General features: G+C 41.4%; 1 protein-coding gene across 1 annotated transcript; it reads right to left on the bottom strand.

Annotated features, from left to right (window-relative positions):
* Positions 1 to 12545: 12545 nt before the first annotated feature.
* Positions 12546 to 14579, bottom strand: LOC106608657 (transcription factor LBX1-like). Its single transcript, XM_014206750.2, has 2 exons — positions 13941 to 14579; positions 12546 to 13294 (listed from the first exon to the last, which is right to left on the bottom strand). Exons 1-2 carry the CDS (start codon positions 14254 to 14256, stop codon positions 12810 to 12812), a joined length of 801 nt encoding a protein of 266 aa, XP_014062225.1. The 5' UTR covers positions 14257 to 14579; the 3' UTR covers positions 12546 to 12809.
* Positions 14580 to 27346: the final 12767 nt, after the last annotated feature.

The raw sequence follows: 27346 nt of genomic DNA on the forward strand, positions 1-27346 counted from the left end.
TCGTCACAATCCAATTCCATGTATTAAATACAAATGTTGGTTTGCTCATAGTTTTGTGGACTTTCCATTGTTGCACAGAAACACAATCCACAATAGAAATAAGGACAGGTCAATACAATGGAGGAACAAAACTGAAATGAATGTATGGCCGTCAACCCACACCAAAGCAAAGCTCTATAATGGAAGGAAGGTTGGAAATGATGAGGAGTAACCAAAAGTTACCAGGAAGTAACCTAACTTCATCTCTGTATGTCCACAATATTGTAAAAAAAACGAAAAAACAATTAGACGGTCCCCATTGACTAGATATTTCCATGTATTGTACATGGTATAACACTGATGGGATGATTTAGAATTTTGTGTAGTATTATAGTAGTAGTTTTTACTGATTGCCTGAAACAGTGAACACAATTGCACACATTTGTGACACTTTATTTGGATAGTCCGGATAGTCATACTATCAACCATCGGTTACAGTTAGGGTTAGATTTAAAATAAGGGTTAGGGTAAGGGTTAAGGTATGGTTTACGGCCAGGGTTAGGATAAAGGTTAAGGTTAGGGCTAGGGTTAGGATTAGGATTAGTAGATAGTAAGTTGAAATGTTACTGATAGTCTGTAGAGCATCTACAGATGGACTTTCCAAATAAATACCCATTTCTCTGTGTTAATGTTCTGTGAACAAAACATTTAATATAGGATTTTGTATTCACTGAGGACATTTGTATTTAATGTTTAGCAAAAGGTGGTCTAAGATGAGCACGTCAGGTACTAAGGCAAGACAATGATCAGAAGTTCTGTAAATATTTCAGCATTTGATCATTGCTGTTCTGCTGTAGATACATCTCCAAACAGATCCAAAAATGGCTAGGACGCGATTGAGAAAAACGGTATTATCTACTGTTTGGAGTGGAATTCTGTAGATAATACTGTGATTATTTTCTAGTGCTTTCTACTATTTTGTTTTGCCAACTTTGAGAGATATGTTGCTCAACTGTCTCTTCTTACACGAAAAGAAAAAAACATTCAAAGAAAAAGGTAACCTTTATTTGTCATATTGACAATGAAATATTAGCCTTTTTTTTGTGGTTGTAAAATATCCGTATCAATTATTTACCATGCAGCAAAATGCAATATGATGGAGAGTAATATGTTTCCATACTTCCAATGCCTTTTATTCATGTGAATATAAATGAGACATTATAATAAAGCTCCTTGCATGGGCATGGTAAGAGCTTTACATGATATGAATAAGAAGGGTTTTTTCTGTCACTGGTAAGAATATTCCCTCTACTTCCCTCTGGTGGAGAAAAAGAGTAAAGAACAGACGAGTCCAATGAGAAAATCTGGAGCAGGATACCCAGTCGGATGAACAGATATACAGTCCCAGTCAACCGTTTGGACACACCTACTCATTCAAAGGGTTTTCTTTATTTTTACTATTGTCTACATTGTAGAATAATAGTGAAGACATAAAAAACTATGAAATGACACATATGGAATCATGTAATAACCAAAAAAAGTGTACATTTCATATTTTAGATTCTTCAAAGTAGCCACCCTTTGCCTTGATGACAGTGTTGCACACTCTTGGCATTCTCTCAACCAGCTTCATGAGGAATACTTTTCCAACAGTTATGAAGGAGTTCCCACATGTGCTGGGCACTTGTTGGCTGCTTTTCCTTCACTCTGCGGTCCAACTCATCTCAAACCATCTCAATTGGGTTGAGGTTGGGTGATTGTGGAGGCCAGGTCATCTGATGCAGCACTCCATCACTCTCCTTCTTGGTCAAATAGCCCTTACACAGCCTGGAGGTGTGTTTTGGGTCATTGTACTGTTGAAAAACAAAACAGTCCCACTAAGCGCGAACCAGATGGATGGCGTATTGCTGCAGAATGCTGTGGTAGCCATTCTGATTAATTGTGCCTTGAATTCTAAATAAATCACAGACAGTGTCACCAGCAAAGCACCCCCACACCATCACACCTCCTCCTCCATGCTTGACGGTGGGAACCACACATATAGAGATAATCCGTTCACCTACTCTGCATCTCACAAAGACGCGGCAGTTGGAGCCAAACATCTCAAATTAGGACTCATCAGACCAAAGGACAGATTTCCAGCGGTCTATTGTCCATTGCACGTGTTTCTTGGCCCAAGCAAGTCTGTTCTTATTATTGGTGTCCTTTAGTAGTGGTTTTTCTGCAGCAATTTGACCATAAAGGCCTGATTCACACAGTCTCCTCTGAACAGTTGATGTTGAGATGTGTCTGTTACTTGAACTCTGTGAAGCATTTATTTGGGCTGCAATTTCTGAGGCTGGTGATTCTAATGAACTTATCCTCTGCAGCAGAGGTAACTCTGGGTCTTCCTTTCCTGTGGCGGTCCTCATGAGAGCCAGTTTCATCATAGCGCTTGACGGTTTTTGCAACTGCACTTGAAGAAACGTTAAAAGTTCTTGAAATGTTTCGTATTGACTGACCTTCATGTCTTAAAGTAATGATGGACTGTCGTTTCTCTTTGCTTATTTGAGCTGTTCTTGCCATAATATGAACTTGGTCTGTTACCAAACGCTATCTTCTGTATACACAACACAACTGATTGGCTCAAACGCATTAAGAAGGAAATAATCTTCACAAATTAACTTTTAACAAGGCACATCTGTTCATTGAAATGTGAGGTGACTGCCTCATGAAGCTGGTTGAGAGAATGCCAAGAGTGTGCAAAGCTGTCATCAAGGCAAAGGGTGGCTAATTTGAAGAATCTCAAATATAAAATATATTTTGATTTGTTTAATACTTCTTTGGTTACTACATGATTTCATATGTGTTATATCATAGTTTTAATGTTTTCACTATTATTCTACAAACTCTTGAATGAGTTGATGTGTTCAAACTTTTGACTGGTAGTGTAGGTAATATTTCATTATTTAGTATTGTGTAGTATTTGTTTGCATTATGTAGTATTATGTAACCTGTAGTTTAGATGAAAAGTAAAGTACAATTTCTGGGGGCTTTCTGGGGGGGGTCTGACAAGCCATTACTGCAGACAGGTCCATAACTATGTGAGATAAGTAAGAGCTGCTGCTGAAATGGCTTGTGTCAGCTGCCACTGAGTGAGTGTGTGTGTGTGTGTGTGTGTGTGTGTGTGTGTGTGTGTGTGTGTGTGTGTGTGTGTGTGTGTGTGTGTGTGTGTGTGTGTGTGTGTGTGTGTGTGTGTGTGTGTGTGTGTGTGTGTGCGTGCGTGTGTGTGTGAGTCTGCATGTGCATATGTATGCATGACTGCTTGGTCATTGTCCTGCAGTGAAGCGATAGCCTGACAGGCAGTTTGTGTGTCTCACCTCTCAGACTCTCTATGTACAGTGCCTTTGGAAAGTATTCAGACCCCTTGACTTTTTCCACATTTTGTTACATTACAGCCTTATTCTTAATGGATTAAAATATTACTTTTTTTCTCAGCAATCTACACACAATACCCCATAATGACAAAGTGAAAACAGGCTTTTATTTTTTAAATTACAGAAATACCTTATTTACATAAGTATTCAGACCCTTTGCCATGAGACTCGAAATTGAGCTCAGGTGCATCCTGTTTCCATTGATCATCCTTGAGATGTTTCTACAACTTGATTGGAGTCCACCTGTGGTAAAGTCAATTTATTGGACATGATTTGGAAAGGCACACACCTGTCTATATAAGGTCCCACAGTTGACAGTGCATGTCAGAGCAAAAACTAAGCAGTGAGGTCGAAGGAATTGTCCATAGAGCTCGGAGACAGGATTGTGTCGAGGCACAGATCTGGGGAAGGGTACCAATAAATGTCTGTGGCATTGAAGGTCCCAAAGAACACAGTGACCTCCATCATTCTTAACTGGAAAAAGTCTTAACCGCTCGGCCAAACTGAGCAATCGGGGGAGAAGGGCGATGAGGTGTCAGGGAGGTGACCAAGAAACTGATGGTCAGCCTGAAAGAGCTCTAGAGATCCTCTGTGGAGATGGGAGAACCTTCAAGAAGGACAACCATCCCTGCAGCACTCCACCAATCAGGCCTTTATGGTAGAGAAGCCACTCCTCAGTAAAAGGCACATGAAATCCCGCTTGGAGTTTGTTAAAAGGCACCTAAAGACTCTCAGACCATGAGAAACAAGATTCTCTGGTCTGATGAAACCAAGATTGAACTCTTTGGCCTGAATGCCAAGCGTCATATCTGGAGGAAACCTGGCACCATCCCTTTGGTGACGCATGTTGGTGGCAGCATCATGCTGTGGGGATGTTTTTTAGCAGCAGGGACTGGGAGACTAGTCAGGATCGAGGAAAAGATGAACAGAGCAAAGTATAGAGAGATCCTTGATGAAAACCTGCTCCAGAGCGCTCAGGACCTCAGACTGGGGTGAAGGTTCACCTTCCAACAGGACACCGACCCTAAGCACACAGCCAAGACAACGCAGGAGTGGCTTTGGGACAAGTCTCTGAATGTCCTTGAGTGGCCTAGCCAGAGCCAGGACTTGAACCCAATTGAACATCTCTGGAGAGACCTGCAAATAGCTGTGTAGCAACGCACCCCATCCATCCTGACAGAGCTTGAGAGGATCTGCAGAGAGGAATGGGAGAAACTCCCCATATACAGGTGTGCCAAACTTGTAGCGTCATACCCAAGAAGACTCGAGGCTGTAATCCCTACCAAAGGTGCTTCAACAAAGTACTGAGTAAAGGGTCTGAATACTTACTATGTTAATGTGATATTCAGCTTTTTATTTTTAATAAATTAGCAACAAAAAAAACTGTTTTTGCTTTGTTATTTTGGGGTATTGTGTGCAGGTTGATGAGAGAAAAAAATGATTTCAGCAATTTTAGAATAAGGCTGTATGTATAAAAATGTGGAAAAAGTCAAGGGGTCTGAATACTTTTTAAATGCACTGTATCTCTGAGTGTCTGTATGCCCCAAGTGAGTCCAATGACTCTGTTTCTGTGTCTGAGTGTGTGCATATGTGTGTGTATCTCCATGTTTCCTAGAGAGACTGCCATTGTGTGTGGATATTTAAAGTGTTTGTGTCTTTATTCTTTTGTGTCTCAGAACATGCCTGGATCTCTCTGAGACTCACTGTGTGTGTACTATCTCTAGAGCATCAATCGTCCACACAGTGGTTATCTCGGAGCTGTTTTCCAGACACTCCAATGCTCAGCAGGCCTGGACACACCCCAGCCCTCCCCCGCGGGGTACACAACACCCCAGCCCTCCCCGCAGGGTACACAACACCCCAGCCCTCCCCCGCGGGGTACACAACAACCCAGCCCTCCCCGCAGGGTACACAACAACCCAGCCCTCCCCGCAGGGTACACAACAACCCAGCCCTCCCCCGCGGGGTACACAACACCCCAGCCCTCCCCCGCGGGGTACACAACAACCCAGCCCTCCCCCGCGGGGTACACAACACCCCAGCCCTCCCCCGCGGGGTACACAACAACCCAGCCCTCCCCCGTGGGGTACACAACAACCCAGCCCTCCCCGCGGGTACACAACACCCCAGCCCTCCCCCGCGGAGTACACAACAACCCAGCCCTCCCCGCAGGGTACACAACAACCCAGCCCTCCCCCGCGGGGTACACAACACCCCAGCCCTCCCCCGCGGGGTACACAACACCCCAGCCCTCCCCCGCGGGGTACACAACAACCCAGCCCTCCCCCGCGGGGTACACAACAACCCAGCCCTCCCCACAGGGTACACAACAACCCAGCCCTCCCCGCAGGGTACACAACAACCCAGCCCTCCCCGCGGGGTACACAACACCCCAGCCCTCCCCGCGGGGTACACAACAACCCAGCCCTCCCCCGCGGGGTACACAACAACCCAGCCCTCCCCGTGGGGTACACAACAACCCAGCCCTCCCCCGTGGGGTACACAACAACCCAGCCCTCCCCGCGGAGTACACAACAACCCAGCCCTCCCCGCAGGGTACACAACAACCCAGCCCTCCCCCGCGGGGTACACAACAACCCAGCCCTCCCCGCGGGGTACACAACAACCCAGCCCTCCCCCGCGGGGTACACAACAACCCAGCCCTCCCCCGCGGGGTACACAACAACCCAGCCCTCCCCCGTGGGGTACACAACAACCCAGCCCTCCCCCGCGGAGTACACAACAACCCAGCCCTCCCCGCAGGGTACACAACAACCCAGCCCTCCCCCGCGGGGTACACAACACCCCAGCCCTCCCCCGCGGGGTACACAACACCCCAGCCCTCCCCCGCGGGGTACACAACACCCCAGCCCACATACTCAGGGGTAAAATGTGTTTTTCCTATTTATCTTTCTCTTACTGTATCTTGCTTGTGGTAATGACTGTATCAAATGCATCAAACACATGGGTTCCATGTGTTTGATGCCATTCCATTACCTCCTTTCCAGCCTCCACTGGATTTCACCCACTGTCATACTTTCTTTTCCAACTGCAGAGGATGCGGTAATATCAAACATGAAATCCTGTTGAATTTGTTTCTTTCAAGATATAGTTATGTGCGTTTGGTGTGAGAGGAAGGAAACCATTCCCCTGAATGCAGAACCATTTGTGGCGCAGCGGTTTAAGACACCGCATCTCAGATCCCATAGGGCGGCGCACGTCATCCGAATTTGCTCTTAACTAACTTGATTAGTGAAATAAAGGTTATATTAAAAAATGGAGCGTTCCTTTATGAAGGAGGGTGTAATGCACATACTACATCACAAGGTGGCAGTAAAGGCACATACATTCATATCTGAGCACACATATCAGGTGAACATTATCATCTCTGGTCACACGGGGGGCATTAGTAACTCTAGATTAACCACTAAGGTCAGAAATGTTGGTGTGAAGGCAGAGGATGTCACTGAAGACCAATTAGCAAGAATTATGTCACCATAAACACTCAGCTGATGACAGCTATGTCATGAGATAACTGTGGTGGCAAGTCAGTAATGCTTAAGAAAAGTACACTGATGATCCCTCTGAGGCTCTGACGTACGAACACACACACACACACACACACACACACACACACACACACACACACACACACACACACACACACACACTTGCAGACACAACATTGGTGCACATTGGGTTATCAAGAAGGCTTTCATATTTCCAAGTCAAACCAAAGAACTCAACATTGGAATGGAATAATGTGTGTCCATAAATAATGATTTATCCTGATTCAATAACTTACATTGTTGTTTATGAAGATGAGCAGGGGAGTGTATTTAATCGACATCACGGTTGGATCTATAATTAATGCACATTTGGCCTCCTAATATAGCTAATGACCGTGTCTTGAGGATCTGAGGTTATCTCTGCTGTTTCCATGGAAGTCAATAACAATGCATTGTCACGGCTCTGATAAAAACACAAGAGAGTGTTTTGAAGATAAGATCTCTAAGCACCAAAAAGGCATGTCGTTTAAAGTCAGCTTTGGATTGCCTGTCGGTGAACTGTGTGCCAATATTAAACTGATCACGACAGATTTGTCTCATGTCTTCTGAATCCAAAATCCGAGAGTAAGCTGGAGACAGCAGCTTTGCTGGTGAGCCATTGCAACGCATGTGGGGCAGAGACATAGTCAGTGAATTTTGTTTGTCTATAAGCTTCTACTAAAATGAATAGATGAAGTTGATTTTGCCCATTAGATAAGAGTGCTTTCACCTGAGTATTTTCAATGTGGACAATGCAAGCAAGCTGGGAGTAGGGATACTGTTGATTTGTCTATAGTTGAGGCTGTTTGATAACTGATATAGCTTTATGTGGCCTGGTATTTTCCCTTTCAACTCAGTTTTCTGCACTGTTTTGACAATTTTTCTGTAGCCTCTGTATCTATCTTTTGTTGGTGCCTTTGTAATCTTGATTTTTTTCCCCCCCACATACTTGCACACTAGATACAGATAATAAACATAGAATATTATTTCGTTCTGCACATTCCAAAGTTCAAAATGGAAGTTTGACCAATAGCTAGTTATTTATATTCAGTTCTATAGCTATAGAGGATACAGAAGTTAGTGGTAACCAACGGTCTCCATAATCACACACACACACACACACACACACACACACACACACACACACACACACACACACACATACACACACACACACACACACACACACAGTAGGTCTCTTTCCCTTTAAATCTTGAGATCTGCCTGCCCAGCATGAACACATCATAAAAGTAGACAGGCAATTTCTGTTTTCACCAAATAGCCACGCGAGCTCGTTCTGCATCTCAGATTTTAATACACTTGACAAGCGGCTTAGCAGCACGCAAGGGAGAGTGAGCCGAGCCCGAGGGAGAGAAAGAGGTCCGGGAGAGATATTTTTGCGAGTTATGCCTATCCAATACCTCTAAATCCATTTGCCGTTTGAATTATCAACTAGAATTTGATTAATATGCAAATTAAAGGGGAAAAGGCTCGTATAATTATCTCAGTGGATAGTAATTAATCTCTGGTTAAAGTAAATTAATACATCTATCAATTTTGTCAGCGACATGCTCTGTTCAATAGCCTGTAAAATTGAAGTTCGAAGTGTTAAGGGGCTGTACAGGAACTTAATAACTAAAACTTTAAAATGTACCCTATTTAGTGATTAATCAAGCTTCCCCCCGATCTTAATCTATATTATTTCTCACTTCAAATCATACTTGGGGGACGTGGTCGAGACAAGAATCGTTCAAATTCTTCTTCTTCCTTTGTTTATGATGTTGACCACTTGATCCTACCCTGATGAAAAGCTATTTCAACCGAAAGGATTTTTGTCCAGAAATGATTGAAAGACAGAATGCTTGATTATTTCCATTATCCATTCCAATTCTTCAAACTATTGTATTAGGGCTAATGTTAGCGAAATATGTTCTTAATAACAAACCTGAACAAATAAAGGAAAAATATAAATAAAATGAAAAGACTATTGCCATCAGCGAAAGTGACATATGCCGGCATGATAGGGCCTACTTGAATTAAAAAAGAGGACAAGCAAAAAATAAAAATGCTTTGTTAGCCCTAAATAACTGTGGATAACTTTCAAATATAATTTCAAATCAAATGACCAATTATCAAAACAAATGATTAGGACCGAGAGAGAGATTGTAAATGTAATGTTTACTGTAAATGTGTTATTGTTTATTTCACTTGCTTTGGCAAAGTAAACATATGCTTCCCATGCCAATAAAGCCCTTAAATTGAAATTGAATTGAGAGAGAGAGAGAGAGAGGGGGAGAGAGAGAGAGAGAGAGAGAGAGAGAGAGAGAGAGAGAGAGAGAGAGAGAGAGAGAGAGAGAGAGAGAGAGAGAGAGAGAGAGAGGAGGGGAGGGGGTAGTGGAGGGGGAGAAGGGTGCAGACCCTATTGTTTCAGCAGGGATTCATGCATCAAACTTCAATTTTCCAACCGAATGAACTAGTGATTTTCTTCTCCCTCCTGAGCTGAAATACACTTAAAACTTGTGGATGAATTACCATAGTGAGGTATTGGGGATTGTACTTGTCTTTGCCGTTGGAGAACACATAAAATAAGGAACTGAGACCAGCACGTGCCTCACTGGAATAGCACACTGTACTGGTCACTGTTGGACCCTGCATTAAACACATCCACATAAGAAACCATGTTCTAGGATATGTTTTGCGGTGAAAATTATTTCACGTCAAGTAACGTTGGGAAAAACAGTGCAAAAACAAATCCTCGACCTAAATTTTACCCACCACAGCCAATCAAAATTGAAATGTGGCTCTGTGAAATGAATAGAGCAGCGTACAACATTGATAACCGTAAAAAAAAATCAACATTGTCCACACATGCATCCATAGGCTAATTAAGGCCTGTAATTGTTAAAGGGATACTTTGGGATTTTGGCAATGAGGCCCTTTATCTACTTCCCCAGAGTCAGATGTCCTCATGGATACCATTTGTATGTCTGTGTCCAGTTTAAAATAAGTTAGGTCGTTTCGCAAGCCAATGCTAACTGGCGTTAGCGCAATGCCTGGAAGTCTATGAGTATCTGCTAGCATGCTAGTAGATTCCCATAGCCATAGACTTCTAGTCATTGTGCTCTAGCGCTCGATAGAAACTTCCTTCAAACTGCAGGCAAAGACATAAACATGGTATCCACGAGTTCATCTGACTCTGGGGAAGTAGACACATGGCATTGCCAAAATCCCGAAGTATCCCTTTAATTCGATTTTGTTTTTTTATTATTTGATTTTGTATTATTTAATAAAAGAATCAGGTATTTACGTGACATAAACGTAGGGCTTTCGCAGTTTAATTCAGCCTCAGGGATGGGACGAAGTCGGCTTACCCTCTGTGAGCGAGTCATAGGCCTATAACGCAGCCTCGAGCCTATTCTGCCAGACATCTTGAGCAGCGAATTTTTTTTTGCTGGGAAGGCAGCCTGCTTTAACTTCCAAACTTTCCAACCAATAAATACTAATAGCACTAAATGGAACAAATTAGGGACAGTATTTATAACACCGCCCAAATAATGACAACAAGAATAATTTAATAATAACAACAATAACATAGCCTAATTATAATGACATTATCAAGATAGTGTTAACAGGCCTAATAATAAACTAGGTTACTAACAACAATATACACGGTAGCAATAAACTAAAAATAAACTAATGACGATAATAATAAACAAATTGTAGGCTAATATTAACAAAGAAAATACTAATTTCAATAATAATACTTCCTCCTATAATTTAATTTCTACTATTACTGCTTCTACTACTCCTACAATTACTACTACTACTAATAATAATAATAATAATGAATACAAATAATAATAATGATGATTAAGTATTATTATTATGAGGACAGCCTAATAATAATTATGTGGATTGAATACAATTAGGTTTTCATTAAACTAGTTCTAACTAAAAACAATACATTTCTAGTAGGCAGCCTAGATAATAGTTTGTAATAAAATTGGTTGAAGAATTATCCTCGATCCTCAACTACAAAGGCGAGTTTTCTATTAGGCCTAGTGCGTTTTGTGTATATATATATATATACACACACAAATACATCTAACTCCACAATAAATTATTAACATGGGTTCACATTATTAGGCTCTCAGCTTCATAAAAAAAGTCATATACAAAGAAAAAACGTAGGTAGCTAACAGAAGAACACAAAACGAAAACAAAGCTCTCTACCAATCGCACAAATGTCACCGTTTAAACATGGGACTTCCCTACTTAGCATGAAAAACACCCAGGCCACAAGATGAACTGCTGGAAGATCTATCGCCCGAAAAGCCAAACATATTATTTCTAGCCCCTCACACAAACACAAAGCACAGACCAGACCCCTCTCCAGAATGAGACTTCAATTGTGATGCATAGACTTGTTAAAGACGCGCGAGTAAAAAAGGGTCGACAGTGATAGCTATGATGAGCCCAGATGCCCTCAGAGGAACTATGTATGCATTACAGCCTTTGTAGCAAAAAAAAGGAGGGCTTAATCAATCCATCAAATTGACTGGAATTGTGAGGAAACGTCAGAAACCATATGGCCTCCAAACGTTTGTGTCCTTTTATGTGGAATGGGACACGCTTGTCTCCGTATTGCGCGCGGCTGGAGTTCGCCCTTGCCCCATTGCCGCTGTCACACCGGGGAGCAGTACTCATTTGTCCGCCGGTTTCACGCTTCTACGCAGAGAGCGAGTGAAAAACTCACAAACAGCCTGGAGAAGCTGGCCCAGAACTCGACGTTTTTGTGCCTCCTTTATGGCCTCTCTGTGCTCCAGATTGGCGTTTCTCACATCAATTCTATTGAGGAAATGAAAACACACTTTGCCGGGTCAGAAAGCAGGTTTTCAATGTGTTCAATGTATTTTCAATGTGAAAGAAAAATGATACTTTGCCTCGAGGTGCATGTTAATTTAATATTAGACCGAAATTTGAGCAAATATTTGGAAACATCTAAAATATGTAATTATAATATAGAATACTGATTGCAATAAGAGCTGGAATTAAACTAACACTGGTCCCAAAAGCATTTCATGCTATTTACGCCTGTTCTTCAATAAAATGAATAGGAATAGTGAGAAACGAAATGTTTTATTTTGGAATACATTACACTTCATATGCCTACATTAGGTTTTAAATGGTGTTCTGGCATTAAAAGGCACTTACAGGTATACAAACCATTATAAATATATTAAAATGTGCCTGATATTACAAGCAACCAGATGAAATATGATCTATCTTTGATTATTATTTTAGAAATGTATTCCCATCGTTATCAAACGTTTGAAATATGTAGGCCTAACGTATAGCTATAACACACACACACAGCCTAACATACAGTATGTTTTGTGTATTTCAATATGAATGCCTCTATAATATTCAAACCATTACAGTCGTTTAAAATAAAAGGAAGTTAAACAAAATAAAACATGCATTCAAATATTTCATAGGTTGAGATACTAGCTAGTTTTATTAGCCCGTAATGGTAAGACTGTGTGTGTGTGTGTGTGTGTGTGTGTGTGTGTGTGTGTGTGTGTGTGTGTGTGTGTGTGTGTGTGTGTGTGTGTGTGTGTGTGTGTGTGTGTGTGTGTGTGTGTGGACAGATCATTTGTGGATAGGTTAAGTGTACATATTGCTTTTCTTTAAACTTTTCCACGTTGGTTAAATGAATACAACAGCTGCCTGCATCTGTCGTTGCAGACGACACAGTCCATGCGATGCTGAGTGTTCTTCATAAAAGCCTCACGAGTACATGTGGTGCATGAATGGCACTTCAAACTTTCGTCGTGGTAAGAAGGAGACACAAAGGTAAAAATCCTCAGTCATCCACGTCAATCTCCTCATCGTCGGAGCAGCCCTTGCTGCTAGCATGATCTGTATATGGCGATGAAGGCGAGGACAATAATAGTTTGTTAGATGTGTCATGCTCATGGTTCGATAGCGAGGGTGACTCGGATCTGTTAGGGCCCAGCGCGCCGTTAGCTGCGCATTTCTCCAGCTCGGCTAGTTTGGCCATTTTCTCGAAAGACACTGTGCCCACGGCTTTGGCCGACTCCACGTCCGCCTTCATCTCCTCCAGGTCGCGTTTGAGCTTGGCGCGCCGGTTTTGGAACCAGGTGATGACCTGTGCATTGGTGAGGCCGAGCTGCTGTGCTATCTGGTCACGGTCAGCTGGACTCAGGTACTTCTGGTACAGGAAGCGCTTCTCCAACTCGTAGATCTGGTGGTTGGTGAAGGCCGTGCGAGACTTCCGGCGCTTTTTGGGGTTATTCCGCGAACCGAATAGTGTCGTGCCGTCTCGGCCTGTGAAATGATATTTAGAGAATAAGAATATTAGCCTATAGGCATTTAGTGAATCAAAAGGCATAATGTCGCTCCAAGAAACCTTACAGAAATAACCGCTAGACTAATAACAGGCCTGTGTATATATGTCTCATCTAAAACCACCAACAATAACAACAACAATATCGCCAATAGGCTAGGCTACTTATAGGCTAATTAATAACAGACGATAATAAGGTGATACAACAGGTCTAATGACAATAATCTTAAACTAAATATTGCATTAGTTATGAATATTATGTGTATTCGTATTTTGCATACGCTTAATATTCGTGTTTACATGGTGGAACTATTGAGCTTTAATATATTTTTGTTCAAATAAAAATAACCAATTCGATACACATATATATTTTCAAATTCCTTCACAGTTGTAAGCTTTTTGGCATGGCTCGTTATGCAAAAACATGCATCGTGCTTTAATTAAATACTCAAATTCCGAAAGAAATATGTGTGTGCACAGACCCACTGCAAGCACACACACATAGAGACCTAACATGATCTATTTCGTTAGTTGCATTTGTAGACCTTAAGCTGAATCACCCGAGGCTACACAGTCTGTACCTAATAACTACATAGGATAAATAAAGACTTGACTGTTCAGACGTACCTTCTGCCGCTTGAAGAACACTGACTTCGAGGCCTTTGAAGGTTTTGCTGGCGAGCTCCTCCAGAGCGCAGAGTGGGGAGGTTTGGGTGAAAAGGGCCCGGCTGCACAGACTGTGACCTGAAGAGGACAGCTTCTCGCTGCAGGAGAGCATGTGCGCCGTCCCGCAGCTGGAGTAACTTCTCTTCACCGAGGGCTTGTTCAGGATGTCCTCTATGCTGAACGGCGTCAGAGGCTTGCTGGAGTTGGCCGGCGGCGGGAGCTGGTTCAGCGCACTGCGTCTCCGGTCCTCCATAACCGTGGGCTCTTTGGAGGTCATAGTAGCTTATCGGGTGTCACTTCAGAGAGTTGTTTATGCTCTGGTTATACTTCAAAAATAATTATGCCTCAATTAAAAGTTGTGGGAAATCCGATCACAGGTGCTTCTGCAACCGCATGTTGGTCGCTCTGCCGCAGGGTAGGGAGACTTTGAGTCCAGTTAAAGTCCCACTTCTCCTTTCCACGGTTCCGGGGTGACGCACGAGCCACAACATGAAACCATCCCGTGGACAGTGATGCCCCAAAAAAACAGCCGCAATTGGCCACGACTAACAATTTCTCTCTTTCTCCCCCACTCGTTCTCCCGCTCACTCTCTCTCCCTCTGTCACTCTTTGGGTATATGTGGTCCCGTGCAGGATTTAGCACGAGCTGAGCAGCCGTAATTAGAGGGCATGGCCGGGGGGAGGAGTCGAATTGGAATACTTAATGCTCCCAGACTTTCGTTTAAATCAGCAATTAAAATACATATTTCTTTTTTTTGTATAATATTTTTCGGTAGAATAGCTTATTTGGCTACCACATAATGGACGCATGAAAAAAATAGTGGCCTACGTTCAATATGGTTCAGATTGAATTAACTTTTGTAAAATGCAGGATAATTTGATTGCAGTTATGATATGCAAGTTAACCTATCGAGAAAAAACAACGTTTTTACTTGTTGCCTAATTTTCGATATAGGAAGTCGACATGTGCAATGGCTATGGCTGTAAACGTGTGCAGCAGCCTGCCTTTGCGTTCGTGCGTGCAAGTGAGTGTAGATATGCCCTATGTTTTATAAAGGCTATTGTGCAAGCAGTATATCAGGCTGATAATACTTCCGGGCAGAGAGACATCATCATCCCCTTTAGCCGTGCAATATCCTCTGCGCTATAACTCAGGCGCAAAGGGCTAGCCTCCATAGCGCGCGGGGGGAAATATTTCACCTCCTCACTGCCTTGCTGTCATGATGTACAGATATGGATCTGTCTCATAGGTAAAGCATTTGCAGTAGGCCTATACTATTTAGAAAAATACTGTCAGGTTCACCATCCAGTATGATTTCACATTTATACTAGGCTTAATGAAATAATTGTAAGGCTAGCCTAATCTCCACTAAACACTTCTATGTTGACTACATGCCAATTAAGCAAGATTATTTAAGCTTGTATTTCTCTGTATTCCAGAGAATTGTTAATAGTAACCTATCTGCTATACAGGGCTCTGCAGACCAGTGCAGGCCAGTGAAACAGTGTCCCTGATGAGTTTGTTATAGGCAGGTAATTATAGGCTGCTAGGTTGTTGTAGGCCGTCATTGTAAATAACTGACTTGCCTAGTTAAATAAAGGGGGGGGGGTCTATGTGAATAGGTTATAAGTTATAGGTCTACTAATACTACTGCTACTACTACTACTACTACTACTACCACTACTACTACTACTACTACCACTACTACTACTACTACTACTACCACTACCACTACTACTACTAGCACTACTACTACTACCACTACCACTACTACCACTACCACTACCACCACTACCACTACCACTACCACTACTACTACTACTACTACTACCACTACCACTACCACCACCACTACCACTACCACTACTACTACTACTACCACTACCACTACTACCACTACTACTACTACTACTACTACTACTACTACTACTACCACCACTACTACTACTACTACTACCACTACCACCACTACCACTACTACCACTACCACTACTACTACTACTACTACTACCACTACTACTACTACTACTACTACTACTACTACCACCACTGTCTATTCTACTACTACTACTATTATTATAATTATTAATAATGATAATAATAATAGTAATAATAATAATATAGGCCTAGACTATTTGTTATATTATTATATCATTTGTCCTATTTGTGAATTCTGAAATATAGCCTTGCTAATAATAGGAATTCAATAGTCCTATTTGGCTCATTTGGTAGGGCATGGTGCTTGCAACGCCATGGTTGTGGTGAGTTCGATTCCTGGGGCCACCCATACATAGCCTGCACGCATGATAAGTCGCTTTGGATAAAAGCGCCAGCTTTATGGTATGCATTAATTAGCGTAATAATAACGCATTAAAACAATCGGTATAGCGTTAAAATCATGGTTAACACTGCAACATGTTCAAAAAAGGCAATAAAAACGTCACATTATTGTTGAAAGCATATTTGGAAAGAAACGTTGAGCGCAGGGCCTATGTGGTGGATGGCATTGATGCATTGGCTGCATTTCTATATTACACTGCCTTCCATCGGAAATGCATTAATTAAAATATACATATTTGCCTACAGTAAGTATAGGCTAGACGTCATGTACCTCCACCTATCACAATTAACGCAGCGGGCCTTGTTTTTTTTACTGTGATTAAATCCAACAGCCAAGACAGTAGACTATAGCCTATTAACCATGCATGATAAATACAAGCAGTGAAATTTGTATTCGTGCAATGTACTGTATATTACACTTTGTATGAGGGAATTGTCCAATAGTATGGTCAGAACGGATTAAATATTTTCAGCCACCAACAGTCAGTTGTTTCATGTCCAATCCTTGACGCCCTTGGGCAATTTACTGGACTCAAGCGCGTGACATTTCAGAGGTTGATTGCTTTCTCGCACAGATTTCTGTCCATCAAATATTTTTTCTGTATGTGACAATAGTGCTGAAGCTTGTAGGCCCTATCACACTTTAAGATTTAGAATGTAGGCCATGGTAAAGATTGATTGACAAGGGTGTCTGCAATCAAAGTTTACAATGAATAGTTGAGAATAATGACTTTATTACCCAAGTCACTTTATTTGCTGGGTTTGGAAGTGTTTTGTGTCTGTTTTATTTTGTAATTTACCCACGCGTGAGATTTGATTACACGGGCCATGTTGGGTCTTTTCAGGGTTCCCCTCTCACCCGCGCGCGTGCCCTTTCCATACTCCATCATTGCGCCCACATCCGCGCGGATGAATGTGATGTCTTCATTGGATACCCTCTCAGAAATTTAGAAACACTCACATTTTCACGTAGGTCTGGATTTCGTAATCAGGAGAAATTTCTACTCAGGCCTTTGGTCTTTGATTGGCTTTATTCTGAAAGTCACTCAGAGAAGAGAATTTAGGGTGAAGAGAATTTAGGGATCTACAGGCCTACCATGGCCAAACATAGGCTTGAATAATCCAATTAAATAAACACATGATTGACTATTAAGAAAATACTCGTTGTTCATACGAAATTATGAGCATTACCATTTTATCAAATCAAATAAAATACAATTGCATTTGTCACATGCGCCAAATACAAGGTGTGTAGATTTTTATGTGAAATGCATGCTTATGAGCCTTTCCCAACGATGCAAAGTAAAAAAAATAAAAAAAATAATACAACATTTAAATATTAACACAAGAGGAATAAAACAGATAAGAATGAAGCTATATACAGGAAGTACCAGTACCAGATCAATATGCAGGGGTACGAGGTATTTGAGGTAGATATTCAGCCTACATAAAGGCAGGGTAAAGTGACTGGCATCAGGATAGATAATAATAAGAGTAAAAATTAAGAACAGAGTAGCAGAAGCATATGAGTGTGAAAGTGTGTGTGTGAATGTGTATGTGTACTGTGTGTGTATGTGGATGTGTGGGGTTTTTGTGTGCGAGTGTCGGCGTCGTGTGTGTGAGTGAGCGTGTATATAGAGTCAGTTAGTGCAAGATACGGTCAATGCAGATAATTAACTATTTAGCAGTCTTATGGCTATTTAGCAGTCTTATGGGCTGGGGTAGAAGCTGTCTCGTACCTTGTTGGACCTTGTTGGTCCGAGAGCGGATGATCTGGTACGGTTTGCCGGACAGTAGCAGAGTGAACAGTCGGACATTAGGTGCATTTGATAGTGAAACCTGATTTAAAAAAAACAACAACGTTATTTCACCTAATTTTAACATTCTGTCATAAAAAGCTAATGTTCAACGTAATAAAAACACTTTTTTTTATTAAAAACATTACACTGCATCATTGGGAAAGGACACATTTATAAAAGGGCTATTGGAAGTGCCTATTAAAAGAAAAATGTTTTGGTATTTTTGCATCTGTTCGCTGTTGATACAGTTTGCATATCGGAGCAGTCAGAGTTTTCAAGATATTGGACTTTCAAGAAGCAAATTGTCCCTGACGATGTGGGAAATGACATTTTGCTTTAAAACACAGAGTACATGCAGGACCACAGCTACGTATGAGCTACAAATACATTTGAAAAAATTATTAGAATATGAAAAAAATATGTAAAGTACAGGTCAAAAGTTTGAACACGCCTACTCATTCAAGGGTTTTTCTTTATTTTTACTATTTTCTACATTGTAGAATAATAGTGAAGACATCCAATCTATGCAATAACACATATAGCATCATGTAGAAACCAAAAAGTGTTAAACAAATCAAAATATATTTTATATTTTAGATTCTTCAAAGTAGCCACCCTTTGCCTTGATGACAACTTTGCACGCTCTTGGCATTCTCTCAACCAGCTTCATTAGGTAGTCACCTGGAATGCATTTCAATTAACAGGTGTGCCTTGTTAAAAGTTAATTTGTGGAATTTATTTCCTCCTTAATGTGTTTGAGCCAATAAGTTGTGTTTTGACAAGATAGGGGTGGTATACAGAAGATAGCCCAATTTGGTAAAAGACCAAGTCCATATCACGGCAAGAACAGTTCAAATAAGCAAAGAGAAATGACAGTCCATCATTACTTTAAGACATGAAGGTCAGTCAATCTGGAAAATTTCAAGAACTTTGAAAGTCCAGTTGCAAAAACCATCAAGCGCTATGATGAAACAGGCTCTCATGAGGACCGCCACAGGAAAGGAAGACCCAGAGATACCTCTGCCGCAGAGGATAAGTTCATTAGAGTTAACTGCACCTCAGATCGCCTCTCAAATAAATGCTTCACAGAGTTCAAGTAACAGACACATCTCAACTGTTCAGAGGAGACTGCGTGAATCAGGCCTTCATGGTCGAATTGCTGCAAAGAAACCACTACTAAAGGACACCAATAATAATAAGAAACTTGCTTGGGCCAAGAAACACGAGCAATGGACATTTGACTGGTGAAAATCTGTCTTTTGGTCTGATGAGTCCAAATTTGAGATGTTTGGTTTCAACTGCCGTGTCTTTGTGAGACGCAGAGTAAGTGAACGGATGATTTCTGCATGTGTGGTTCCCACCGTCAAGCATGGAGGAGGTGTGATGGTGTGGGGGTGATTTGCTGTTCAGACTGTCAGTGATTTATTTAGAATTCAAGGCACACAACCAGCGCGGCTACCGCAGCATTCTGCAGCGATACTCCATCTGATTTGCGCATAGTGGCACTATCATTTGTTTTTCAACAGTACAATGACCCAAAAGAACTCTTGGCTGTGTAAGGATATTTGACCAAGGAGAGTGTTGATGTTCTGCATCAGATGACATGGCCTCCACAATCACCCGACCACAACTCAATTGAGATGGTTTGGGATGAGTTGGACCGCAGAGTGAAGGAAAAGCAGCTAACAAGTGCCCAGTATATGTGGGAAGTCCTTCAAGACCGTTGGAAAAGCATTCCTCATGAAGCTGGTTGAGAGAATGCCAAGAGTGTGCAAAGCAGTCATCAAGGCAAAGGGTGGCTACTTCGAAGAATCTAAAATATATTTTGATTTCTTTAACACTTTTAGTTACTACATGATTCCATGTGCTATTTTATAGTTTTGATGTCTTCACTATTATTCTACAATGTAGAAAAAAGTCCAAATAAGAAAAATCCTTATTTTCCATGAAAACATACATGAAATGAGTTGCAAAATGAGTAGGAAATATCGTCAAGACGTTGACAAGGTTATAAATTATGATTTTTAATTGAAATAATAATTGTGTCCTTCAACTTTGCTTTCATCAAAGAATCCTCCGTTTTCAGTAATTACAGCCTTGCAGACCTTTGGCATTCTAGTTGTCAATTTGTTGAGGTAATCTGAAGAGATTTCACCCCATGCTTCCTGAAGCACCTCCCACAAATTGGAGGGGCTTGATGGGCACTTCTTACGTACCATACGGTCAAGCTGCTCCCACAACAGCTCAATAGGGTTGAGATCCGGTGACTATGCTGGCCACGCCATTATAGAAAGAATACCAGCTGACTGCTTCTTCCCTAAATAGTTCTTGCATAGTTTGGAGCTGCGCTTTGGGTCATTGTCCTGTTGTAGGAGGAAATTGGCTCCAATTAAGCGCCGTCCACAGGGTATGGCATGGCATTGCAAAATCGAGTGATAGCCTTCCTTCTTCAAGATCCCTTTTACCCTGTACAAATCTCCCACTTTACCACCATCCATGCACCCTCAGACCATCACATTGCCTCCACCATGCTTGACAGATGGCGTCAAGCACTCCTCCAGCATCTTTTCATTTTTCTGCGTCTCACGAATGTTCTTCTTTGTGATCCGAACACATTTTAAACTTAGATTCGTCTGTCAATAACACTTTTTTCCAATCTTCCTCTGTCCAGTGTCTGTGTTCTTTTTCCCATCTTAATCTTTTATTTTTATTGGCCAGTCTGAGATATGGCTTTTTCTTTGCAACTCTGCCTAGAAGGCCAGCATCCCGGAGTCACCTCTTCACTGTTGACGTTGAGACTGGTGTTTTGCGGGTACTATTTAATGAAGCTGCCAGTTGAGGACTTGTGAGGCGTCTGTTTCTCAAACTAGACACTCTAATGTACTTTTCCTCTTGCTCAGTTGTGCACCGGGGCCTCCCACTCCTCTTTCTATTCTGGTTAGAGCCAGTTTGCACTGTTCTTTGAAAGGAGTAGAGCACATTGTTGTACGAGATCTTCATTTTCTTGGCAATTTCTCACATGGAATAGCCTTCAATTCTCAGAACAAGAATATACTGACAAGTTTTAGAAGAAAGTTGTTTGTTTTGGGCCATTTTGAGCCTGTAATTGAACCCACAAATGCTGATGCTCCAGATACTCAACTAGTCTAAAGAAGGGCAGTTTTATTGCTTCTTTAATCAGTACAACAGTGCTAACATAATTGCAAAAGGGTTTTCTAATGATCAATTAGCCTTTTAAAATGATAAACTTGGATTAGCTAACACAACGTGCAATTGGAACACAGGAGTGATGGTTGCTGATAATGGGCCTCTGTACGCATATGTAGATATTCAAATCTGCCGTTTCCAGCTACAATAGTCATTTACAACATTAGCAATGTCTACACTGTATTTCTGATCAATTTGATGTTATTTTGGACATTTTTGACATTTTCTTTCAAAAACAAGGACATTTCAAAGTGACCCCAAACTTTTGAACGGTAGTGTATATTTTTGCAACTCAGTTGGGTCTCAATTTCCTGTTGAGATTTTGAATAGTAGAATACACAAGGTGCAATTTCAAAAATGGGTTTTGCATCAGCAGTTTTCATTTTGTTACTGTAGGTGTTACTCACTGACAGTCACTCAGATTGCTAAATTATTCAAGCCAACTATCTAAATTTGTTCTAATCATGGCCGAAATACCGGCCATGATTACCGACCGGAAGGGTGCCTGTCATGCCAAATAGTGTCCCCCAGCCAAAAAGCTACATGGTTTCCATGTGCTTGATACCATTCCATTAACTCCATTCCAGCCATTATTATGAGCCGTCCTCCCCTCAGCAGCCTCCACTGATATAGTTATATGTCTGTCATATTGAGGTATCTAGCTATAAATTCATCCTGATCAATCAAATGGATAGGTGTAAGCAATTATGGTAATTCCAAATGCCCTTGACTAAGTGTCTTCGCTAGACAGACTAAGAGAGGGAGGGGGGAGAGAGAGGAAGAAAGTGAGAAATAAAGGATGAAAGTGAGAGAGGGAGAGAGAGGTGGGAAGAGAGCAGAAGACAGACAGGGAGAGAGAGAAACAGAGAGAGAAATACAGCAGTGCAAATGTACTTAGACTTCAGTATTTCAGCAACTCTGCTCGTCCAACTTGTTAGGCAATCATATGTACATACAGTCGAAGGATGGCCAGCCACACAGGAGGGTGATTTTTACTAAGGAGGAGAAGGAGGCCGTGCTGACCGAGATGCATGCTGGCCATTTCGGAGTGAAGCACATGATTGCCAAAATCAACCTATGCTTCTTCTGATGGGGAATTTTCAAGGAGGTGGACAGCTGGTCAAGTGAAATAACCTTTTGGTTATCAATCACATTCTATTATATCTGAAATTATTATGATTTCAATGAATGTCATATCAGAGAGCACACAATGTTTCAATTTGTCACTTTGTGCTTAAAGGTCAGTACCCTGTCTAGCCTGCCAGAAGTTTGAGAGGGTGAAGACTGTGGCGCCGGAGTTGAAGCCCATCAAAGTTGTTTCACCATGGAGTATGATCGGTAAGTGTCCCAATTCAAATTTTGCCCTGATAAGTTATTTTGTAATGGTTGCTTTACTTGACCACAGCAGAGTTCAATATTATAGAATGTGTGTGTGTGCCTCAGTATGCTTACAAATATGAAAATCTGCATAATGTATGACACAGATACAGGTAAGAATAAAGTAATCTTCTCTCTAACACTTTAAATGTTAGGGGTGGACCTCATCGGACCCTTCACGAAATCCAGGAATGGCAACAGCTGGTGTCTGACGGCGACCAATCACTTTACCAAGTGGGTGGAGGCAATACCCATTAAGGTCAGTAAATGAGGAGTACGTGCTTAACTCTAAATTCCCTTCTGTAACCGATTAAAAAGGGTGCTTGGAACCAAAAATGGATTGTAGTTTTGTGTGATACTCATCAAAGACGAGACTGGCGAGGCCACCTCCAAGGCGATGATCTTCAACCCAAGGTTCACCCATGATTGACTTAGTGTTGTTGTTTATCTATTGCTATTTTTGTATAATGTACTTTCAGATCACTGAAACCCCACCTGATGTGGTGGAAGTTGTGGAACCAGATCAGAAGGCCTTCGAGGACCACCTCCAGGCACGGACTGAGAAGGATGTGGAGGTTTTTGACCAGGTAAATATTATTATCCACCGTTAATTACATTTCTGGCCCTCCAAGAGTTATGTAAGAAATGTATTTGTAATATAATTGCATTTATTCCTGTTATCAATCAAGGTGAGACTGAACATGGACCCTCAACTGTCCGAGCTCCCCAGGAGGTATCCCATCCACCAGAGCCAGTTGAGTTTGGATCAGTCAGATTCTCTGTGCTCTGAGTGGGAGGGTGACCAGCTTGAGGTAGGCTATACCTTCCAAAAGTGTTGAAACGTACATATCCCCCATTTATAACACTGCACTAGTCCATCAAATTTTCTCACGGTAAAGTGTAACCTGTGTGTTTACGTCTCTATCTCCTACCCTGTTCCCTTTAACTCTGCTCCTGTTCTCCAGGACCTAGGGGTTCTGCCCAACACCCAGACATGGATCCACCTGATGTCCTATATTACCAACCACCCTCCAACTTTTCATTACATCATCTACAGCTACTGTTGTTGTCATGTTGTCATTATCTGCTAAGAAAGTTTTCTTGCTCTATCATACTGGGCACATAATATGTGAGATACACAGATTAACTAGCACTGCAAACACTCAGAACAAAGAGAGTAACAGTGCCTGGACTTTGCCTCATCAAGTCCCCCTTCCGAGACTGGCTGCCTGTTGAGAACAAGTGACAGGCAGAACCTCCCACCCACACAGCAACCACCTCCTCAAAATTCCACATACCAGAATTCAGTATTTTAATGTACTAAAAAAATCGGTCAAAATAAGTTTACCAAAAAATAGCAACGTTTATATATTAAAATCTGAAAAATGGACAGGTTGGTTTTCACAGCTGTTTCACAGGGTGTTCATTATTGTAAGTTATCCTTTGCTGGTATTAAGGTATCCTTTGCTGGTATTTGTTCCATATTATTCATTGTTGTATCCTAGGACCTACAAGAGATACATATATATTCAACCACAAGGGGGTACTAATGAGCTATGTGAGATAGAACAAAATGAATCATAATAGAGGACTACTGAAATTATATTATTTCACTGTAGATAAGGGAAGAGCCCCCATTGATTTTGTCAGTCACTCTCACTCAAATATCATATTAAAATGGTATGAAAAGTGATGGCAAAATGTGTAGAATTGCAGGATATTAGCTTTAAAACTACAAACATTTCTCCCCACCCCATGGCAAAATGTGTGGAATTGCAGAACATTTGCTGTAAAACTGCAGAAAACAATTGTTCTGTAAAGCAAACTTATTTGTTTATCTTTTGTTAATAAAATACCTTTTCTGCAAACAGATCCCTCTGTATGTATAAAATTATAGTTTTTAATCCTGGTGCTGAGTTAATGTTAGTTAATGTGTAGAGGCTAATTGTATAGGCTATGTGTTTGTAGATGGACTGAGGTGAATGAAGCTAAAGCAACCAATGTGACCGTGGCTGGGGTTGTTTTTGCTTGTTTTTGCTGTTCTCCAAATAGCATTTTAGAATGGTTTTATTATATAGAAATGCAGAAAATGAGCTTCAACTTTCTTTAAAAAAAGTACATGCAGGGCCATAACTACATATAAGGACACCAATGTCGGGACCTCTGAAATGTTTTCGTATTTGAACCATCCCCACACACACACCCAGCTGGTGAAGGAGACTGCCCTCGGACTCTGACAGCAGCCCTGAGAGAGAGAGACATAGGGATTACAGGGTTGAGGGTGGGTCAGTGCTTAGATGTGAGGGACCTGAAAGGGAAGGATAAGAGCCCAGATAGATGTGTTCACCTGTGAGTTGCTAAAAGTAGAAAGCAGGACAGGTGCACCTTGAGGAACACAAGGGAAAAGTGCTTCTTATGATAGATGGCAGCAGTCAAGTGTGTGTGTGTGTGTGTGTGTCATCTCTGCAAGCTTTTCTGTCACACCCAGGTGTGAGCTGAAGAAGAGGGGGTTGGTTATGGGGCGGCTGAGTCTAGAGTACGGGTTCTCATGTTGAGAATTCATACATGACTGCCTCGCTGAAAACACACTCAGATCTTCTCCAGTCATTATGTTCCCTCTCTCGAGCCAATAAGAGCCTAGAAGGAAGATAAAGTCATATGTTAGGCGACGCTCCAACAGAAAGACCCTCCCACCACAGTGTGGAAGCTGTGACTAATGTGATATATTCATTACAGATGAGTGATGACAACAATGTGATGTATTCATTAATAGTGACTGATGTCACTAATGTGATATACTCAGTGAGTGATTTCCCCTTTCTCGTCCCCAGCTGTTTGGCTCAGTGTCTTACGCTCCACTGAACAGTGCAATCTCTAACTATGGGCGAAACCACAAAGGGTTAATGATAATGCAATCAAGTCAATGTTTGATTGTACCATGGTGTGAGTCAGTTGATTCAAACTCTGAGGACACAGCAGAGCTGTGACTGACACTTGGCAACAACTGGTGTTAAGATGTGCGATGCCAGGTTTCAATTAGAGAGAGGAGAGAGTGTCAATGGAGAGCGAGAGAGAGAGAGAGAGAGAGAGAGAGAGAGAGAGAGAGAGTGAGGTGGGAGTGAGACCATCAATGTGCAGGGAGAGAGAAAGAGAAAAGGAGCGAGGGAATAAATTGACAACATCTGTGTAGAGAGAAAGAAATGAGAGAGTAAAGTGTCAGATGAGAAAGAGAAAGAAAGAAAGAGTAAAAGACTGTGAATAAGAGACAGGGGGGAAGATGTGTGGCTCGCTGGTATGACACACACACAGCAGATGTTGCTGCCATTTCTCTGTTAATTTAAGCCACTTTACTGAATAGTAAAATTACCATAACATTCTCTCACAACTATCTGCATAGTTCTACTGTATCTATTCTCTTACTATATACTTGCTTTATTGGTCTATTTGCACAGATATTATACATTGCTTTGTTGTCACAGTACCCATGACACACAACACACAAACATCATAGGCTAGGAGCAGTTAGGGGTAAACAGTAGGATATTAAAGCCAGTAACCCTCAGGTTGTCAGCTCACTCCAAACAAATTTCCACCCAGTCAGATTTGGGGATTAAAACCGGCAACCCTCTGGTTATCAGCCCACCTCTGTAACCTTGAGGCTAATGCCAACCCTCTTCACTCTTATCCTATCCTCTCCTCTTCTTTCCTCTCTGTCCTTACTTATTTTCTTTCTCTCCTCTGTTCATGTCTTTCTCTTTCTCTGTCTTTCATCTATCTGCTTACCTCGTCTTTTCTGTTCATTCCTTCTCTTCGCCACTTTTCTCCTCTCCACTTTTCTCCTCACCGTTGAGGGAGGTTCATTCAGGGGACACCTGTGAGGGAAAATATTGGGTTAGAATTCCTCTCTCCATATTTCAGCTAACTTAATCATGAATGTCATTGTTGTTTAGCCTGTTGTGGTCAATATGGTGTTAAGTCCAAGGCTGCATAGTTAACTACCCGTTCTCAGGCAAAGACATAACAAAAAAAAACATGAAAATCTCATTAAAAAAAATTAAGTCAGAACATTTTTCCAAAATATGGTGGTCGTTGAGTAATATTTTTTTTTATTAATGCTGGAGTACTTTTGTAATGTACCATTTATCAACAAGAGGAGCTCTAGAAGAAAATCAATGTTTAATTTAAGGGAAGGTGTTTAGCAGCATACAGACCAAAAAATACCTCTTTAATCCAAAGAGACTCAAATGATCGCTGCTGTCTGACAGGAATATCAGCCGATAAGGCTCTGATTAGCTCATTCAATAATATAATAATATAATGAACAAAAATATGAAAGCAACATGTAAAATGTTGGTCCCATGTTTGATGAGCTGAAATACAAAATAAATACAAAAAAATGTATTTCTTTCAAATGTTGTGCACATATTTGTTTACATCCCTGTTAGTGACCATTTTTCCTTTGCCAAGATAAGATTTTTCCTTTGCCATCCAACTGACAGATGTGTCATATCAAGAAGCTGATTAAACAGCATGATGATTACACAGGTGCACCTTGTGCTGGGGACTCTAAAATGTGCAGTTTTGTCTCACAACACAATGTCACACATCTCTCAAGTTTTAAGGGAGTGTGCAATTGGCATTCT

This window comes from Salmo salar, chromosome ssa01 (genome assembly GCF_905237065.1).
Source record: "Salmo salar chromosome ssa01, Ssal_v3.1, whole genome shotgun sequence".
Lineage (NCBI taxonomy): Eukaryota > Metazoa > Chordata > Actinopteri > Salmoniformes > Salmonidae > Salmo > Salmo salar.